Source organism: Myotis yumanensis, unplaced genomic scaffold (genome assembly GCF_028538775.1).
Source record: "Myotis yumanensis isolate MYYU_CA2020_CCGP unplaced genomic scaffold, mMyoYum1.0.hap1 SCAF_2, whole genome shotgun sequence".
Taxonomy (NCBI): Eukaryota; Metazoa; Chordata; class Mammalia; order Chiroptera; family Vespertilionidae; genus Myotis; species Myotis yumanensis.
This window is the reverse complement of record NW_027223753.1, coordinates 215,522,601-215,541,914: the sequence shown is the minus strand read 5'-3', so window position 1 is coordinate 215,541,914 and position 19,314 is coordinate 215,522,601. Positions and strand designations below refer to the sequence as shown.

The 19,314-nt window shown below is 53.2% G+C and overlaps 1 protein-coding gene across 3 annotated transcripts; it reads right to left on the bottom strand.

Moving 5' to 3' along the window:
• Positions 1 to 920: 920 nt before the first annotated feature.
• On the bottom strand, positions 921 to 18,929 carry TMEM50B (transmembrane protein 50B). Of its 3 annotated transcripts, none has more exons than XM_070407272.1 (7): positions 18,816 to 18,929; positions 12,052 to 12,190; positions 10,576 to 10,688; positions 8,898 to 8,965; positions 4,680 to 4,772; positions 2,940 to 2,997; positions 921 to 2,200 (listed from the first exon to the last, which is right to left on the bottom strand). In XM_070407272.1, the coding sequence occupies exons 2-7, from the start codon at positions 12,148 to 12,150 to the stop codon at positions 2,155 to 2,157; spliced, it is 477 nt and encodes a 158-aa protein (XP_070263373.1). In that variant the 5' UTR covers positions 12,151 to 12,190; positions 18,816 to 18,929; the 3' UTR covers positions 921 to 2,154. The 3 variants fall into 3 exon arrangements, 2 of the variants coding, with proteins under 2 accessions (XP_070263373.1, XP_070263374.1); XR_011470352.1 differs by having other exon boundaries at positions 2,162 to 2,200; positions 4,676 to 4,772; XM_070407273.1 differs by lacking the exon at positions 4,680 to 4,772.
• Positions 18,930 to 19,314: the final 385 nt, after the last annotated feature.

Here is a 19,314-nt window from a genome sequence, read left to right as displayed (position 1 = left end):
CCTGGGCCTCTTCCGTTTTGGTGCGGGGAGGCTCCTACTCGGTCTACGACAGCCTCAAGGACTGTGTGGTCCCTGCGACCGTAGGACCCGCCCGAACTTTACGCAGTGCCTGGACCTTGTGCTGTCTGCGGACTCACGCCCTCCACCAGCAACAGGTTGCCCGGCAGCAGCAAGGACTGCCCCCGCAGGGCTTAGCGTTTACAAACCTTCACTTTCATTCCTGCTGGGGAAGGAGCTGGCCAGGTCGCTCACGCTGGGGCACAGCCGGGGGGCCACCCACAGCCGCGCCACGCGCTTTCCCTTCCTGCCACTCGCTGTATGTGCAGATCCTCAAACAAGTGCAGGAGGCCGGCCTCCGCTTTGGGGGCACCCATACTCCCAGGGCATCCATGCGCATCTAACATCGGGGCCACCGCTCCGCACGGTAGGTGGACAGCCCGGGACTTCCCTGCGATGCCTCTCCCGGGGCTGCCTGGTCTCTTGGCTGCCTCACCAATGGTGAGCACGCAGACCAGGGAAACGCCGAGACAGCACCAACTCCGTGAGCAGAGAGCAGAGCAAGACCGAAGGGAGAGGTGCGCCCCAGTTGGTCATTAAGGGGAAGGAAGCTACGTCTGAGGCACACCCCGGGCAGCAGGTCAAGTGGATCCTGGTGCCTGGCCGGTGCCCACGAAATAGAGTGTGGAAAGGGGGCGGGGTCATGGTCCCAGGCTCGGGAGGTCCCCACAGCTCGGCGCGCAGGAGGCAGGTGCTGGCCGGGCCAGGCTCCACGTGGATCAGTCCTTCCCCATGGGGCCGGGCCACCTCACGGGCCCGGCAGGGGCAGGGGGGACTAGCCTCTTCCCACACCCCTTCTTCATAAAGAAACTGCTTCTCTGACGGGGTCCCCTCAAATAACTGAGAAATAAACAGCAAACCAATTTGTATGGCTGTTTTCTCCAAGATTTAATAACATTAGGATGTGTGGGGAGCAATTATTGCAACAGGCGACAAGAGAGGGGGAACAAGTAATTAGCCTGACAATGTTGGCAGCAGCACAAACGCACTGACATGGTGAGAGAGCGTGAGTCCCAGGGAAGGCGGCCGCAGGACACAGGGAGCCGTGTCAGCATCTCCCCGCGCACGTGGTCCCGGGGAGAGGGGCGCCGAGGCCCGCAGGCTGCAGGCGGCTCACCCACAGCGTCCGTGTGGAAGGCTGTGACATTCCCCGGTGGCAAACGTGCGACATAGACCCGCAGGGCCAGGAGGCCGCCGCAGGGGTCAGGGCCTGGGACCCCGGACTCCGGCAGGAACACCAGGGCGGTGCTTCCAGCTTCGCGGACAGCTGTCTGGCGGGGCCATGGTGTCTCAGGACAGAGGCACCTGCAGGAAGGGCATGCCCAGAGCTGGAGCCGAGACAAAAGCCTAACTTCTCACCAGGCCGTAAGCATTCCCCTTGGGAGGAAGGACTTTGTCCTGAAACGAGTCCACGCTTGGCCTGCGGGTCATGCTTTTGAGCGCAGCTCCTCAGACTTGCTCGCTGGCGACCCTCGCGGTGCAGGACGCCTGCTGCTGAGCCGCCTGCCGCCCTCCCGTCTTCACGGAACCACACGAAAGCGAGCTCAGCGCATCGGGGACCCCCCTCCTCAATCAGAGTCAAGGAGTCGTTTCCAAAATAGGCTTTCAAACTAGTCCTTCGGGCATTTAAAAATTCATATAAAAATCCACTTCTTTAATACACAAGAACAAACATTTCCTTTAAAAAACTTCACTTTTAAGACAAAATAACAATTTGCTGAAACACCCTTTGAATGGCTTGGCACTTTTCTCGGCTACACGGAGTTGCACTTTCTTGTACATCTTGGGGACTTTGAAGCAAAGCAGTGAACTCTAAATCGTGTGATGACACACCTGACTCAGGACGCAGACCAAGCCCAAGCAGGAATAAAAGGCTGGTGCTCACCATCTATCTGCATAATCTCATATACGTATTAACAATCTAGCCATAAAAACAGAAAACTCATAAAACTATCTCAAAACTCAGAGCATAAGAGTGTAAAGCAACACTTTAATGTGCAGCCTATTCTATTTGACGATGTGGAAACTACATGAAAAGATAATAAAAACGTATCTACAAATAGGATATGGCAGAGGAAATGAGGTTTCAGAGTGATCTCAGGTCCACAGCTCTTCAGTTCTCCCGAACTTGTAGATGAGCGTGCTGGAAGGAGATCAGAACAGGTCAGGAGGAAGAGCCCAGCTCCCAGCCAGGTTCTGTGCACAACGTACACAGTGTGCATTAGGTCCTTTTTTAAATGAAGGTACCGCTCACGTTTCTGCTTGTTTGTTTTTTAAGAAACACGCTATGGAAGCAGCAACCTGGGGTCAGTGTCAGCTCTGCACCCCCAGCTGGGCGTCCCTCCCCCAGCTCTGCACCCCCGGCTGGGCGTCCCTCCCCCAGCTCTGCACCCCCGGCTGGGCGTCCCTCCCCCAGCTCTGCACCCCCGGCTGGGCGTCCCTCCCCCAGCTCTGCACCCCCGGCTGGGCGTCCCTCCCCCAGCTCTGCACCCCCGGCTGGGCGTCCCTCCCCCAGCTCTGCTTCCCTGGCTGGGCGTCCCTCCCCCAGCTCTGCACCCCCCGGCTGGGCGTCCCTCCCCCAGCTCTGGGCCTTGTTTCCTTGTCTATTAAATGCGAGCACACCTGCTTTCTATGCTTAAGGTAACTAAATGGGAACAAAAAGGGGCCGGTACAAAGCCGCCAGCCGCAGCCCTGGCACACAGCGGCCCTGGTTACGGGGCCTGCGCACGCTCTTCCATTGCAGGCGGCTCCCCTTCTACAGACGCGCTGCGCGTGGTCCTAGCCTACGGGTTTGTGCGAGTCCCACCGACCACGCTGCTCGTACAGGAAAGGGGGCATTTCCACAAATGTTCTCAGCGGGATTGAGAAAGCAGGCCACTCACCTTAAGAATATCAGTGCGTTCTGGAAAAACACCGCCAGCCCCGGGTAAACGTCAGTATCTGCACAGAGGACAGCGCACGGTCACACAGGCAACGCGACTGTGTGCGCCACTCACGTGACAGGCTCGGCGCATCCCCAACCTGCAACCACTCCTTCACCTAAGACGGCGATCAGAGACTGAAAGAAGAAAATGCTCATCTCACGCGCCCACACCCAAGGCCTGTCTCACTCTGGACGTTCTGCTCCAGCGCCGGTTCAGAAATAAACACAGAGAAGACGCGGAGGGAATTCCTGGTGACGCAATGGTCTGACCCAGCCGTGGGCAAACTACGACCCGCGGGCCGAATTCGGCCCGCTTGAAATGAATAAAACTAAAAAAAAAAAAGGCCGTACCCTTTTATGTAATGATGTTTACTTTGAATTTATATTAGTTCACACAAACACTCCATCCATGCTTTTGTTCCGGCCCTCCGGTCCAGTTTAAGAACCCATTGTGGCCCTCGAGTCAAAAAGTTTGCCCACCCCTGGACCGCTGCTTTCCTTTCTCGATTCTGGAGTTTGTGTGCAAGTTCGGCAGGGAGAAAGGGCCACTGTAATTCCCCACCGCGTCCTCCCACCGCGTCTGCCCGGAGCAGCCACTGTCCTCACACGAAGAGAAGGGAGAGTGGAAACTGCTTCCCTGCTGCGGATGGTTGAGGTTCCTGAGCTACGATGCTGATGGAAACACTGCACCGGGGAAGGCCCGGCCACATGGGCCTCTGACATCAGCAGGCACCGGAGCAGCAGGGCTGAGCGCCCAGGGCTGAGCCGCACCCGGGATCGCATCCCAGCTCTACCACTAAGATGACCACCAGATGGCCACCTCCTCACGCCGTGGCTTCCCCTCCGAAAGGAACGCTCGAGGTGCAAGCGCATTCGGTTTAGAAGAGAAAGCGCACTTAGTGAGCGATGCGGAGACACGAGGACGAGGCTGTGACCGAGGCTGCTCAGCACGTGCCAGTTCCTGAACGATCAAGACACAACCAGGGAGCGCACAGCCCGCACTGGCCTCGGACCTTCCTACACACGCCCGTTTCGTAACAGAAACCGGGAGGTTCACGCGCTGCTTCAAGCAGCCACGCAGGCGCTCCACGGAGGCCGGGCCCAGCCGCCGCGAGTCCAGGTGAGAGCGGACAGCGCGCTGCCCGCAGGACCCGTGGCACCAGCAGGCAAAGCTGCGCCGGAGCAGGGGGTGCTGCCGGGCCGGCGAGGGTGGCGGCAGGGACTGCTGGTGGGTCGGGGCTTTGTGGGGCCACAAGTCCTGCAGCGGAACTGGTGACGGAGCGCAGCTCTGTGCTGTACACCCGGAACTGTACGCTGGATGGTGAATCACATGGTGTGAAACCACAGCTCAGCAAAGCTGCTTTCAGATGCACTTTCCTCCCGGTGAGCTCACACGGCGCTGGCCCGTCAGTGTTCGGAATGAACTAAAGGACACATCTTGGACACGTCTGGGAGCAGTGTTATTGCAGCACAGTCCCCGCTGCCCCTCGCGCTGCCCGACTCTGTGCCACGGGCTTGCCGGGGGCACGTGTCCTGGCCAGGCCACCCACTGCACTCCACGACCCCAGCTACTACACCTGCAGTCTCCCAGCCGCAAGTGACTGAGCAATGGAACCAAGCTCACTCCCGGGGGAGGAGTGGACTCGGCCGAGCAAAGGACCCTCCGCAGGCCTCCTGGGGAAGGGAGGAACTTACTTACTCTGGGTCACATAGGCACCAAAGAGAATCCACATGGAAGCAATGAGTGACCCGAACATCAACATGAAGCCGATGAAGAGCCAGACGCGAGCACCTGCGTGGAGAACAGCGCGTGAGCTCGCCCCCCGCACTCGGTCTCAGGGAAACCGAACCCCGGGGACGCTGCTGACCTCACACACGCTCTGAGGTCACACACGTCACATGCTTACATGCACCTGCTTGACAGTTCACTGAAGGAAGATTTTTAAAAACTCAAAGGGCACGTTACGTTTCTCCTGGCCAGAGAAGCTAACAGCTGAATGAACTAACCCAGGCAAGCTTTGTAATTATTTGACTGAGTTGGTTAATTAAACCCTAACTGAAGATTTACCCTGTTGTATACATTGTCAAAGTAATTGCTCTGGTAGAAGTAGCAAAGGTCTTTCAGCTAGCCATCGCCCCGAAGGAATGAGAGGCTGTGAGTAAGGACCGATGTTAAAATCCTGCCGTCACTCAGTGTGGTGCAACACGTGAGCAAGCCTGCCAGACCCTCAGCCCTCACTCCTAAGCCCTCCCACCGGATGCAACACAGAAACACGCAGAAACCCCCTGGCACGCTTCCACCGTGTAGGCAATGGGCATAGAATAAAACGCCATGACTCAGGGTGAACAATGGACTGTGGATCCAGAGAGACCCAAGGCTAATACAAGTCCTACCTTTAAGCTAAAGAATTCAGTACGCTGCAATGACGTTTTCCACAGAAAATAGTTACTAGTAACATGACCCACAGTAATGTCTGTCAAATAAGTGAGAGTGGCCAGGAGGTGGGGGGAGGCATTAACCACAAAGGAGTGATGGCAAAGTTCTACATCAGGGGTCCTCAAACTTTTTAAACAGGGGGCCAGTTCACTGTACCTCAACCTCAGACCGTTGCAGGGCTGGACTATAGTTTAAAAAAAACAACTATGAACAAATTCCTATGCACACTGCACATATTTTATTTTAAAGTAAAAAAACAAAACGGGAACAAATACAATATTTGTATTTGCATGTGGCCCGCGGGCTGTAGTGTGAGGACCCCTGTTCTACATCATGATGGCAACAAAGTCACACAACTGTATACATTTGTCAAAACTCATGGAACTGTATACAGTGGGGCCTTGACTTATGAGTGTCCCGACTAACGAGTTTTTCGAGATACGAGCCGTCTCTCGGCCGATTTTTTGCTTTGAGTTGCGAGCTAAAATTCGGGTTACGAGCCAGCTTCAGATACCCCACCGCTAGTTGGCGCAGCGAACGTCACAGTGAACGCCACAACATCAGCCCAGCAGCACGCGTCTCACTCGTTCACTTTATGATTTGACATACGAGTAATTTGAGTTACGAGCTCCGTCACGGAACGAATTAAACTCGTAAGTCAAGGCCCCACTGTACTTTAAACTGGTGAGTTTTACTTTCTATAAATTATACTCAATCAAGCTGACAATCTACACTAATAAAAGAGAAACATGGTAATTAGCGTACGACTGCTACCCTTTTCATTGGCTAATCAGTGAGTATATGCAAATTAACTGTCAGCCAAGATGGCGGCCAGCAGCCAGGCACTGAAGCGAGCATGAGGCTTGTTTGCTGCGGACTCCAACGTTCCCCGCCTCACTTGCCGGCCTCTCAGCTGCAACTCTAAGCAACTATGTAGTATGTTGCAAATAAGAAGCTAAACAAAACCCCAGAAACCAGCAGCACTGAAAGCCAGCCGGACCGAAACTTTGTATCGATGTTTTCAGCAGCGAGGCCTCAGAGCTAAAGCTGGCCCAGAATTAAAACAAAAAGAAAAGAAAACAAGGAGCAGTTGGAAGCTTTAGTCACTCGCCAGCCGGAAAACAGCCCTCAGCCCCTCACCCAGACTGGCCAGGCACCCCAGTGGGGACCCCCACCCTGATCCAGGACACCCTTCAGGGCAAACCAGCCAGCCCCTACCCATGCACCAGGCCTCTATTCTATAAAGTAAAAGGATAATATGCCTCCCAGCACCGGGATCAGCGTGACAGGGGGCAGCACCCAAACCCCGATTGCCCTGCGGCTCTGTGTATGACAGGGGGCGGGGCCACAACCTCCCTATCCGCCCTGCTCTGTTTGTGACAGGGGAAGGCGCCCCAACCCCCTGATTAGCCCTGCTCTGTGCCTGATAGGGGGGACCTTCCCAATCCCTTGATCGCCCTGCAGCTCTGTGTGTGACAGGGGGGAGCTCCCCAACCCCCTGATTGCCCTGCGGCTCTGTGTTTGACAGGGTGCAGCACACCAACCCCCTGATCGGCCCTGCTCTGTGTGTGACAGGGTGCAGCGCCCCAACCCCCCCCACCCCCCACGGGCCCTGCTCTGTGTGGGACAGGGTAGAGCCATAACCTCTCCATCGGCCCTGCCCCGAGTGTGACAGTGGCAGCGCCCCAACCCCCTGATCGGCCCTGGTCTGTGGGTGATAGAGGGTGGCGCCCCAACCCCCCTCCACGGGCCTTGCTCTGTGTGTGACAGGGTAGAGCCATAACCTCCCCATTGGCCCTGCCCTGAGTGTGACAGGGTGCAGCGCCCCAACCCCCTGATCCGCCCTGCTCTGTGTGTGACAGGGGGTGGTGCCCCAACTCCCCTATCGGGCCTACTCTGTGAGTGACAGGGGGGAGCTCCTCAACCCCCTGATCGACCCTGCTCTGTGCGTGACAGGGGGCAGCGCCCCAACCCCCCAATCGGCCCTACCCTGAGCGTGTCTGAGGGTGGCATCACAACCTCCCGATCCGCCCTGCTCTGTGCATGATGGGGCGGCGCCCCAACTCCTCAATCGGCCCTGCTCTAAGCCTGACCAGGGGCTGCACTTAGGGATTGGGCCTGCCCTCTGCCACCCGGGAGCAGGCCTAAGCCAGCAGGTCGTTATCTCCCACGGGGTCCCAGACTGCGAGAGGGCACAGGCCGGGCTGGGGGAACCCCCTCCCCCGCCCCCTGAGTGCACAAATTTTTGTGCACCGGGCCTCTAGTATCCTATATAAAAGCCTAATATGCTAAATGTCTGGCCCTTCACCCAGTTGCTATGACGTGCACTGACCACCAGGGGGCAGACACTCCAACCAGTAGGTTGGCTTGTGCTGCTGGTGTCCAGCCCATCAGCACTGGGCGAGATGAACCGGACATGCCCTGGAGCCCTCTCACGGTCCCTTCCTGGCCCCAGTCGTGCACCAGTGGGGTCCCTTGGCCTGGCCTGCACCCTCTAGCAATCAGGGACCCCTCAGGGGATGTCAGAGAGCCAGTTTTGGCCCAATCCCCAGAGGCCAGACCGAGGGACCCACTGGTGCACGAATCCATGCACCAGGCCTCTAGTGTATGACCACACCAGACAAAGAGGCCAAATGCTCAACTAGAAACAGCAGTGTGGCGGCTGACAGCAGGGCTTAGAGCCAGGCGGTGAGAGTTCAAATCCGGGCTCCCTCACTCACTTGCTTGTGAATTCAGACAAGTTATTTAAGCAGCCTGTGCCCTAGTCCCGTCATCTAAAAGTGGGGACAAGAGCACTTACCTCACGGGAACACGGGACGATTAAATGAGGTAATGCGTGTAGCACTCAGGACAGTCTCGGGTCACACTAGGTGTCTGTAAGTAGTCCCTAATATTATTAAGCATCTTCCAAACCACCCCCTCCCAATTGCCAGCCATAACCGCACAAACCCCTCCATGTCCTGAGGTTGGAAATAAGAGTTTCTAGCCCCGCCTTCTGCATAAAGCATGGAGATCCCACTGAAAACAGACCCTGTGGTTCTAGCAGATGCGTTAGAACCTGAGCAAAAGAAAAAGACCACTGGGTGACAGTTCAAAAGAATTCAAACTCCAGAAAAATGCTTCAGCGGTACACCAACCGCACACGCTTGAAGCAATGCTGCTGCAGGGAGTGTGGTTACGGGTAATCAGAACAGAAGTCGAAAACACGAGCCCTGGCCTCATCTCCTGACTGCCACGCTCTGCCTGGCCGGCGTCTGGGGCAGCATCACCAGCCGAGGAAGAGTGATCCGAGTCCACCACTCACTGGCTGTGCGCAGTCACATGACACACAGTCACTCTGGCGGTAGCCTCCCCTTTCCTAAGGACTTAGGACGGTAACCTCCACAAGCTCCACAAGCCGCTGCCGGCCCCCCCGCCCTCCCCCCCCCCCCCAACACTAGAAGCTTTGCTCTGTCTGCTGGGATGGCCCCTCGTCTTTACCTGTCCTTCCCAAACAGCCGCTCTCGTAGCTGTCGCCTCTCACCTGGGCATTGGACACCGCGTTTATCCTGAAACGAGACAAAATCCCCCAAGAAGGTTTCTCGGTGCTTAAACACTCACCGATGCTTACATATCATTAGGAGGAAAACAGTCCTAACTAAAGTCAGTATCTGAATAACTGAACATACCTTTCACCTAACACCCTAGTGTACACAAAGATTCTACTAGTCTTATTTTCCCGAGGCACACCCCAAAGCTCCCTTAACTTGAAGAGATGACCATGACTGGTCCCCAGGATGACCATTTTTTGGATTCTCTGCCTGGCTTACATTTACCCTGATGACTCAGGGTGCAACACCCCATTTAAGGTTCTTGTTATAATAAAGAGTTTCAAGTGGTGGTTGGGGGAGGGGTGGGAGGGGAGTTTGGGGGATAAATAATGAAAATTAAAATAAAGAGAAAATATTTAAAAAAGAGTTTCAAGGTTTCTCTTGGTGTTGAGTGACGTTCCCTGCCCGTTTCTAACCCTGAGAAAGCATGTGGTCTGTGGACAGGACACAGGCCGCGTTACTCCGCTCCTGTTAGAGCCCGTGCTGCTGCAGCAGTGGCCTCTTCTCCGCATCTGAACGAACGGGAGCATTCTTCTACAATTAAACTTCAAAACACTCCCACAGTATAAGGCAATTCTGTAACCTTCATGTTTAACATTTTTAATTATTAAAAGACACCCATGAAAAGCTTTCAAATTCTTTTATGAAGTGAGATAACGGATAAAGTGAAAATGATTTAATAAAAAAGAAAAGTCATTTCTTTCTCATTTGAAATCAATCCTGCCCCACCCCACCCCCAATACTGGCAAACACAGTCAAGCAACACATTTAAAAAAATAATCCTCCGTGGTGAAAATTGAGTGCATGACAATACTTAAGGATGATTCACTAAAAATCTAGAAATGTAACATATTTCATTAATTCTGCGATGCCTTCATTTTTAAAATTCACCATTACTTTTTAAACTGCCAAGAAAAACTGTTATCAACTGTAATTATGAGACACCACTGACTATAAAAGCACCCTAAGCTCTGGCTGGTGTGACTCAGTGGTAGAGCACTGGCCCACACACCAAAGGGTCGAGGGTTCAATTCCTGGTCAAGGGCATTTACCTAGGTTGCAGGTTCATTCCCTATCCCTGCCTGGGGCGTGTGTGGGAGGCAATTAATCAATGTTTCTCTCTCTCCCCCTCTCTCCCTTCCACTCTCTCTAAAAAAAAAATCAACGGAAAAAATATCCTCGGGTGAGGATTAACAACCAAAAACAGCACCCTGACATTCAGAGGTATTAAAATATAAAAAATAACCTTGGTACTGACAGAATCATCAGTTTAACAAATATAAGGAGAAAAATCACATGACAATCTTTACAGACGCTAAAATGATATATAACTCAGCACTCATTTTTCATTTTAACATGGGAATGTAGTTATTTGTTTAGCAGTTAAAGAAGAATCCATCAGGGAGCATTTGAGATCTTGCTCCCCAGCTTATGTCACCAGTTTGACTTATCTAAACTCTTATATAAATTCTCAAAAAAAGAATCCATCAATTAAACTAAAGAGTCATTTCAGATAGCGGACATGAACCTTAGGAAAACATCTTTTCAGGAAGACGGCCCTGCCTTACATGAAGAAGGCCAGTGTGGAGAACACCCCGCAGGTGTGGAAGGCGGGGTTCAGCTGCTCGGGCTTCGCGTACACCACGGCCGCGTCGATCATCACCCACCAGCCTGCGGAGAACTGGAGACAGAGCCCGGTCACTGGGGAGCACTCGTGCCTGCCCCTTGCCCCCCGCTTCTCTACCCACCATGACAATGGCATGGGAAGTCTCTCTGCTTCAAGTTTTGGACGTTGGAAAATAAGCAAGAACCCTGTTAACTTATTCCTGTGAGTGAGCCTAACTGATGAAATCGGTGCAAGGTGAAAAGTTGTCATTCGGGATGAACTGTCCAACCCTTTCACCCGCTGTCATCACGCGCCACCAACGCTCTAACTAACCTCCAACCAACCCGCTTCCTGATGACCATGTTTCACCCGCTGAACCGTCCTCGCTCAACATGCCCATGCCTTCTGCTTCCACCAATGAGCTGTCAGCTGTCATGTCTCCAAAATGATGTAACCTATCACAGTACTAGTTAACAATCTGATTAAATCCTGTTTAACTGACTGAAGTTTGTCAAAAGCAACGCTTCTATGTAAACTAGGCTGAATGGACTTAAATTAGACAAGTTGTCAATGAATTTCATAGACAAACTAAGTGCAGACGAGATGACCATAAAAAGCAAGAAAGAAACACCTGAAAGAATTCTGCATGCAGGCTGCTTCCCAATTATCTTTAGTTCCTGTTGTGACTTTTTTCCTATTGGACTTCAGGCAGAGAACTATATACTGAAAGAGATGAATTTTTTAAAATGTAATAGAAACTGAAATTTGTTTTTAAAAATGGAGTTGGGGTCCGGAGTGGTTGGTGGAATGCTAAAGAAAAATTGGTCATGATTTGATTTTTTTTTTGAAGCTGGATGGTAAGTAAATGGAGTAAGATGGGAGAGGGGCTCTTTATACCAGTCTCTATTTTTGTTTATATGCTTGACATTCTCAGCATTAAAAAGTTAGAAGTGTTGGGAATAAACAGAAGTAAGCAGATCTCTCTCGCTCCCTTGCTCTCTCCAGCGCTGCAGCTGGGAAGGGCCTGGGGCTGCCTGGGGCTGCCTGGGGCCCTCCCGCTTCAGCTCCGGGAGCTGAGGCCGTCACTGGGCCCACACAGCCCGAACTCCACGCCTCACAGCAGTAACACTGGCTGCATCCTATGCTGAGCCTCTGAGGGCCTTAAAGGACTCACATGGCAACTTAAAATGCCACTGCCTACAATAACTGTATTGTCAACGAAACGGAAGAGGTGACTTTACGTTTAGCAAACTTACAGGTCAAATGAACCCAGGACTTACCACACTTTGCTCAGTAACAGCATCCAGAACTGTGATCACTGTTTACACAAACAGCAGTGAAACAAATAGCTCTGAGTGGGTAGTCACAGCTCAAAGGATCAGCATTCACGTTCGGGCGAAAAATGAGGCGTAAATGTGACCGATGGGCTTTCACTCACCAATAGGCCTGCGACCACAGAGGCCACGGCGTTCCTCCGCTCGCTCCAGTCGATGCACTCCCACTCCGGCCAGCGGACGTTATCCAGGAAGCCCGCCATGGCGGCCCCGCAGGCCCGGGTTGGTCATTAACACTGTGCCCTACAAATAAAAAGACAAAACCACAGAGGAAATGCATTAAGAAGTGACATGTCCTACACAATGTCCTCTTTTAAAGCTTTAAAACACATTTACCACAAATCCACCACAGTCAGGAAGAAACTTCAGTACTTCAACGAGTAGCTACCGAGATGCACACAGGTGCCTGCTGGCACTGTGCCAGGCGGGGCTCACCACTTGCTGACTGAGCATGTGGTCTGACAACATGTCTGCAAATGCTGTGACGCCTCCCATTCCAAGTGATAAAAGAGCAAGGGCCTACAACCAAGATCACTCTACCCAGCAAAGCTCCCATTTAGAATTGAAGGGCAGAAAAGGAGCTTCCCAGAAAAGAAAAACCTAAAAGGGTTCATCACCACCAAACCAGTATTACATGAAATGTTAAAGGGTCTTCCTTAAGAAGAAGAAAAAGGTAAAAAATATGAACAATAAAATGGCAATAAATACTACCTATCAACAACTGAATCTCAAAAACAATCAGAACAGAAACAGGCTCACAGATACAGAGAACATTTGACGGTTGCCAGATGGGCCGGGTGTTGGGAGGCTAGGTGGGAAAAAAGAAAAAGGTGAAGGGATTAAGAAGTAGAAATTGGTTGTTACAGAATAGTCCTGGGGGTGTAAAGTACAGCACAGGGAATAGCGTCACTAATTCTATATAATAAAAGCCTAATATGCTAAGTGTCCGGTCGTCTGTTCAACCAATCAAAGCATAATATGCTAATGAACGCTAAGGCAGCTCAACCACTCACTATGACGTGCACTGACCAGGGGGCAGACAGTCGACTGGCCATCCAGTCGCTATGATGTGCACTGACCACCAGTAGGCAGATGCTCTGACTGGTAGGTTAGCTTGCTGCTGGGGTCCAGCCGATTGGTACTGAGGGAGAGAGACCAGACATGCCCTGGAGCCCTCCCGTGGTCCCTCCCCAACTGGCCAACCTCCCGCATCCCTCCCCGGCTCTGATCATGCACCGGTGGGGTCCCTCGGCTTGGCCTGCACCCTCTTGCAATCCAGGACCCCTCAGGGGATGTCAGAGAGCCGGTTTCGGCCCGACGGCAGAACGACTGGTCGCTATGACGCGCACTGACCACCAGGGGGCAGACGCTCAATGCAGGAGCTGCCCCTGGTGGTCAGTGCACTCCCACAGGGGGAGCACCGCTCAGCCAGAAGCCAGGCTGACGGCTGGTGAGCGCAGCAGCAGTGGCAAAAGCCTCTTCCGCCTCCACGGCAGCTCTAAGGATGCCTGACTGCCCCCGAAGGCTCCTGGACTACGAGAGGGCGCAGGTCGGGCTGAGGGACTTGTCCCCCACCCCCCGAGTGCACAAATTTCATGCACTGGGCCTCTAGTTCTGTAATAACTATGTGTGGTGCCAGATGGATGCGAGATTTATCAGAATGATCATGTAGTAAGTGCCATAATATCTAATCACTGTGGTGTAACCTGAAACTAATATATTATGTCAATTGTAATTGAAAAATAAAATATAACTTAAATAGAAAAAAAGACTTGAAATGGGCAAAGACTTAAAAAGTCAATTACCAAAGCATATAAAAAGGTATTTAACATCATTGGTCATCAGGGAAATACAAATGAATGGAATACCACACCTTCACTAGAGTGGCTACAATGTAAAAGATGACACTAAATGTTAGCAAGAATGTAGAACTGGAAATCCCATACATTTCTGGTGGCTGTTTCTTTTTTTTTTTTTTTTTTTTTTTTTTTTTTAAATATATTTTATTGATTTTTTACAGAGAAGAAGGGAGAGGGATAGAGAGTTAGAAACATCGATGAGAGAGATCGATCAGCTGTCTGGTGGCTGTTTCTTATCTACACTAATAAAAGAGAAAGATACAAATTAACCATCACTCCATCACTCTTCTACACCCACAAGCCACGCCCACCAGCCAATCAGGAGTGAATATGCAAATTAACCCAACTAAGATGGTGGCGGCCACGGAGCTGAAGCGAGCAGGAGGCTTGGGTTGCCCCCGGCGATGGAGGAAGCCAAGCTTCCCGCCTGCCCTGGCTGGCCCTGGGCTCCGCTCAAGGCTACGAAATTTCAATTATAGAAAATAAATAAATCCCAGAGCTCAAGGAGGCCCTGAAAAAAAAAAAAAAGAAAAAGAAAAAAAGGAGAGGCTGGGAGCTTGGGTCGCCGGGGGTGCATGGCCAGCCTGAAAACGGCCCTCAGCCCCTCACCCATGGTGGCCCGGCACCCCAGCAGGACCCCCACCCTGATCCAGGACACCCTTCAGGGCAAACCAGTTGGCCCCCACCCATGCTGCAGGCCTCTATTCTATATAATAAAAGGGTAATATGCAAAATTAACCCTAACAGCAGAAAGACTGGGAATCACTGGTCACTATGACACACACTGACCACCAGGGGGCAGACACTCAATGCAGGAGCTGCTCCTGGTAGTCAGTGCGCTCCCACAGGGGGAGCTCTGCTCAGACACAAGCTAGGCTGATGGCTGCCAGCACAGCGGCGGTGGCGGGAGCCTCTCCTGCCGCCTCAGCAGCGCTAAGGATGTCCAACTGCAGTTTAGGCCTGCTCCCCGCTGGCAAGTGGACATCCCCCTAGGGCTCCCGGGCTGCCAGAGGGATGTCTGACTGCCAGCTTAGGCCTGATCCCTAGGTGAGGAGCATGGTGGGCGTCAGCGATGTGGCGCTGGCAGTGGGCGGCAGTGGAGGTGTTTCCGGTCCTGATGGGCCCCGACGAGAGCGGGACCACGGCAGGATGGTGGAGCAGGTGAGAGAGTGGGCAGCACCAGGCCCAGGAAGGTGCAAAGGGAAGCCCCGGCCGGCGTTGAATAAAACTTATTTTTTTTAATCCTCACTGGGGATATGTTTTCATTGAGAGAGAGAGAGAGACACATCAATGTGAGAGAGAAACATCAACTTATTGCCTTCATACATACCCTGACTGGGGATGGAACCTGAAACCTTGGTGTATGCCCTGACTGGGAATTGAACCTGCGACCTTTTGGTACATGGGACAACGCTCAACTAATTGAGCCACATCAGCCAGGGCATGTAAAGCTTATTTTAAAAAGCAAGAGAGCCCTAGCCCGTTTGGCTCAGTGGATAGAGCATTGGCCCGAGAACTGAAAGGTCCCAGGTTCGATTCCAGTCAAGGGCACATGCCTGGGTTGTGGGCTCGATCCCCAGTGGGGGACCTGCAGGAGGCAGCCGATCCATGATTCTCTCTCATCATGGATGTTTCTATCTCTCTCTCCCTCTTTCTTCCTATCTGAAATCAATAAAATTAAAAAAAAAAAAAGCAAGAGAAAGAGAAAGATTCACCAAAATAATCAGGATAGAGGCTACTTCTGGAAGAAAGATGTAAATGTTTTGTTCCTTAATCTGGTGGTAGATAGAGTGATGATCATTGCAATAATATTCTTTAAAGTAAATATACAGCCGAAGCCGGTTTGGCTCAGTGGATGGAGCGTCGGCCTGCAGACTGAAGGGTCCCAGGTTCGATTCCGGTCAAGGGCATGTGCCTTGGTTGCGGGCACATCCCCAGTGGGGGATGTGCAGGAGGCAGCTGATCGATGTTTCTCTCTCATCGATGTTTCTAGCTCTCTATCTCTCTCCCTTCCTCTCTGTGGAAAATCGGTGAAATATATTAAAAAAATAAAAAAAAATAAAATAAATACACATATCTGTTTTACATTTCACAATAATTAAGCCCAGCCAACTGGCTCAGTTGGTTGAGTGTTGTCCCATGAACCAAGGAGTCGCCAGTTCAATTCCTGGTTGTGGGCTCAATTCCCAATGGGCGGAGTGTGTGTGTGTGGGGGGTGGGGGGACGACGACTGCCAAATATATAGATGTTCTCTCTCACATCAATGTTTCCATCTCTCTCCCCCTCTCTTCTTCTCTCTCTAAAATAAAACAAATCTGCCCTGGCCAGTTTGGCTCAGTGGATAGAGCATCGGCCTGCAGACTGAAGGGTCCCGGGTTCGATTCCAGTCAAGGGCACAGGCCCAGGTTGTGGGCTTGATCCCCAGTGGGGGGCGTGCAGGAGGCAGCCGATTGGTGATTCTCATCACTGATGTTTCTCTCTCTCTCTTCTTCTCCATTTCTCTCTGAAATCAATACAAATATATTAAATAAATAAATAAGTGGAACAACAAACTGACATCTCTGTCTCTCCCTCCTTTCCTCTCTAAAAGCAATCCATAAAAAAATTTTTTAAAGAGAACAAGAAGTCCTCTTACTGTCCGACATTCAAGGGGATTACCACCAGACGTTATTAAACAAAATATGTCAATTCACATTTTCTCTCCCTAAAGGCCTTCTCTATTTATTCTTGCCAAGCCAGTCAAGAGTGAATATAACCTGAAAGTCAAGCCACTAAGTGGCAACAAAGTTAATAAGTTCCCCATTATTTAACCTGGTCCTCAAAATTTTCTTGATCCAACTTCTAAATATAAAAGGACACACAGCTTCTAAGAAATGCATTCATATCAAACAGAATTAGCTCCTGCCTTTACATTAAAAAATCTGTTTTAAAAAGATGGAAAAGAACATTAATTTATACTGATCTGTTTAAATTAGCTACTTGAAACTTATCCTACAATGCCAAAAGGATTTTTACGCAGCAAGGCGTTTAATGGCTAATACCCAGAAACAACCCAAAATGCCCATCAATAAGGGACTGATAAATATATTAGAATGCCTCCGAAAAACGGCATTTTAACAATGAGGTAGGTTCACAGAACTGGTTCAAAAATGTGTCTTTATATTAAGCCAGGTGCCCAACAGTATTATGGTCTGATCCCCTCCTAGGGAGTGGAATTCAGGTTGTAATGGATGCAAAGTGAAGAAATAAGGAATTCTGCCTTTATACTTTATATACTTTTACGCTGTATGGATTTTTTACTTGATATTCTTCTGTGGTGTTAAACGAAATTGACAACCAGAATATACGGCTGTAACCAATTAAAGGAGCAAAATAAGGACAAGCTGGTAAGAAATGCTGCAGCGTGGCCCCAGAAGGGAGCTCGGGGAAGGCCAGCCAGTCCAGGCTGCGGAATCCGAATCCGAGGGCAGAGGCTGGTGGGGAGGGCGCGGCTCCGGAAGAGGAAGACACCTCCGCCTGCGCCCTGACACCTGCTTTTCCAGCCGCACCGACGCTCAAAGTCAAGTCTGCTTTTCACGTTAAGACCCGAGCGCCACTAGGCTGCACACCTGAAATAATGCAAACAACGTGGAGTGTAAACTGACTGAAGAATTTAAAAATGTTTAAAAAGAAGGAAGTCTTGCAACTCCATTGCGGGTAAGAACGTTTAACGTTTGTTCGACGTCTAAAGCTGCGCGGGTTGAAAGAAGGGGAGACACGCAGCGGCTGCGATGCTGGGAAAGAAGCGCCGGCCGGGGAGTAAGGGCCTGGGAGGTGGTTGTTAAGAAGAGGGACTGACTCGACAAAAAAGACTTAACTTTTTTTAAAAAAAAAATCATAATTAAAGAAAAAAAAAAGAGGGATTGAGCACAGGTAGGCGAGGCTGAGAGAGGACATTCACGCCTTGGAGAAGCGTAGACGCTGTGACATCCATTCCATGGGAGCCCCCCCCACCCCCCGTGCGCGCGCGCACACACACACACACACTCTCACACGCACACGCACACGCTCACACACACACACACTCTCACACACACACTCACACACACACACACTCACACACGCACACGCACGCACACACACTCACACACACTCTCACACACACACTCACACACACACACACACTCTCACACGCACACGCACACGCTCACACACACACACACACTCTCACACACACACTCACACACACACACACACTCACACACGCACACGCACGCACACACACTCACACGCACGCACACACACTCACACACACTCTCACACGCACACACACTCTCTCACACACACACACACACGCACACACACACACTCTCACACGCACACTCACACACACACACGCACGCACACACACGCGCACACACACTCACACACACTCTCACACGCACACGCAGGCCCGGCTCACACCCGCCAGGCGTTACCTTTCAGACTCATCCACTCGGCAGCCAGGTGTTGGCCGTAAACCCGCGCCTCCCGCACACGCGCACTCACTCCCGGCATCTCCGCGGCTCCGCACCGGGGACCCCCGCCGCGCGGGCCCCTCTCCGGGGAAGGCCGACCTTGCCCTGCCGGGCGCCGCACCGACGTCGGAGAAGCCCCCCCGGCGCTGACTGCGCTCCCGGCACAGACCCGGGCCCGGCACCGGCTCGGAGGGGCCGGAGGGGCCACGGAGCCCCGAGCCGCCCCGCGCGGGCCGTGCCCTGTCCTCCCGCCCGGGGAAGCTGGCGGGCTCGCCGCGCAAACCTCCCCAGAGCCCCCCCACCGGTGCAGCCATCCGACGGCGCGGCCACGCGGAGCTGCGACCCGCCCGGGCCGAGCGCGGGTCAGGGCCCGAGGGGACGCGGCTGGGCCGGAGGGGGCGGCGGAGGCCCCCGCCCCGCAGGCCCGCTCCGCCGGGCACCGCCGCCCTCCGCAGGCCCGGCCCGGCGGCCTGGGCGCCTCCCCGCGCGCGGAGACCCGCCGCCCGCACTCACCCGAGTCCCCACCGCCCACGCCGACCCTGGGGGCGCGCCGAGGGGGCCTGCGCCGCGGCCGGGCCGACGGGCTCCGCTCCCCTTCAGCCCCGGGGCCGCGAGCGGAGGGCGGGCGCGAGGTGAGAGCGCCGAGGGGCGGGGCGCGGCTCCGTGCGCACCGCAGCGACCAATCGGCGCGTAGTACGTGCGGACCGGGGGCGGAGCGAGGCTCTCGGGGGCGGGGCTACCGCGTCACCGGTCTGCCAGACGCCGGCCGGTCTCCGTGCAGTGCGAATGGCGGCCGCCCAGGCCTGGCCCCACCGTGACCCGGCTGCGCCCGCCGCGTTTCCGCTCGTGCAGCGCCGGCTCCAAGGGCAGCGCCGGTGAGGTCGCCGCCGCCCCTGCGCCGGAAGGCAGGGCCCTTGGCCGTTGCCCGCAGCCCAGAGGCACTGGCCGCGACCTGCCCAGAGCAGGGCACTGCGCCCGGAGGGGCCTCGGAACTGAGGCTGCACGGACGCCC

Coding starts and splice junctions, on each gene's coding strand:
- TMEM50B (XM_070407272.1), bottom strand. CDS start 12,150: ATGGCGGGCTTCCTGGATAACGTCCGCTGGCCGGAGTGGGAGTGCATC. Junction 10,689..12,051: donor CTGTGGTCGCAGGCCTATTG/GTGAGTGAAAGC, acceptor CTCTGTCTCCAG/TTCTCCGCAGGCTGGTGGGT. Junction 8,966..10,575: donor TCCACACTGGCCTTCTTCAT/GTAAGGCAGGGC, acceptor GTCTCGTTTCAG/GATAAACGCGGTGTCCAATG.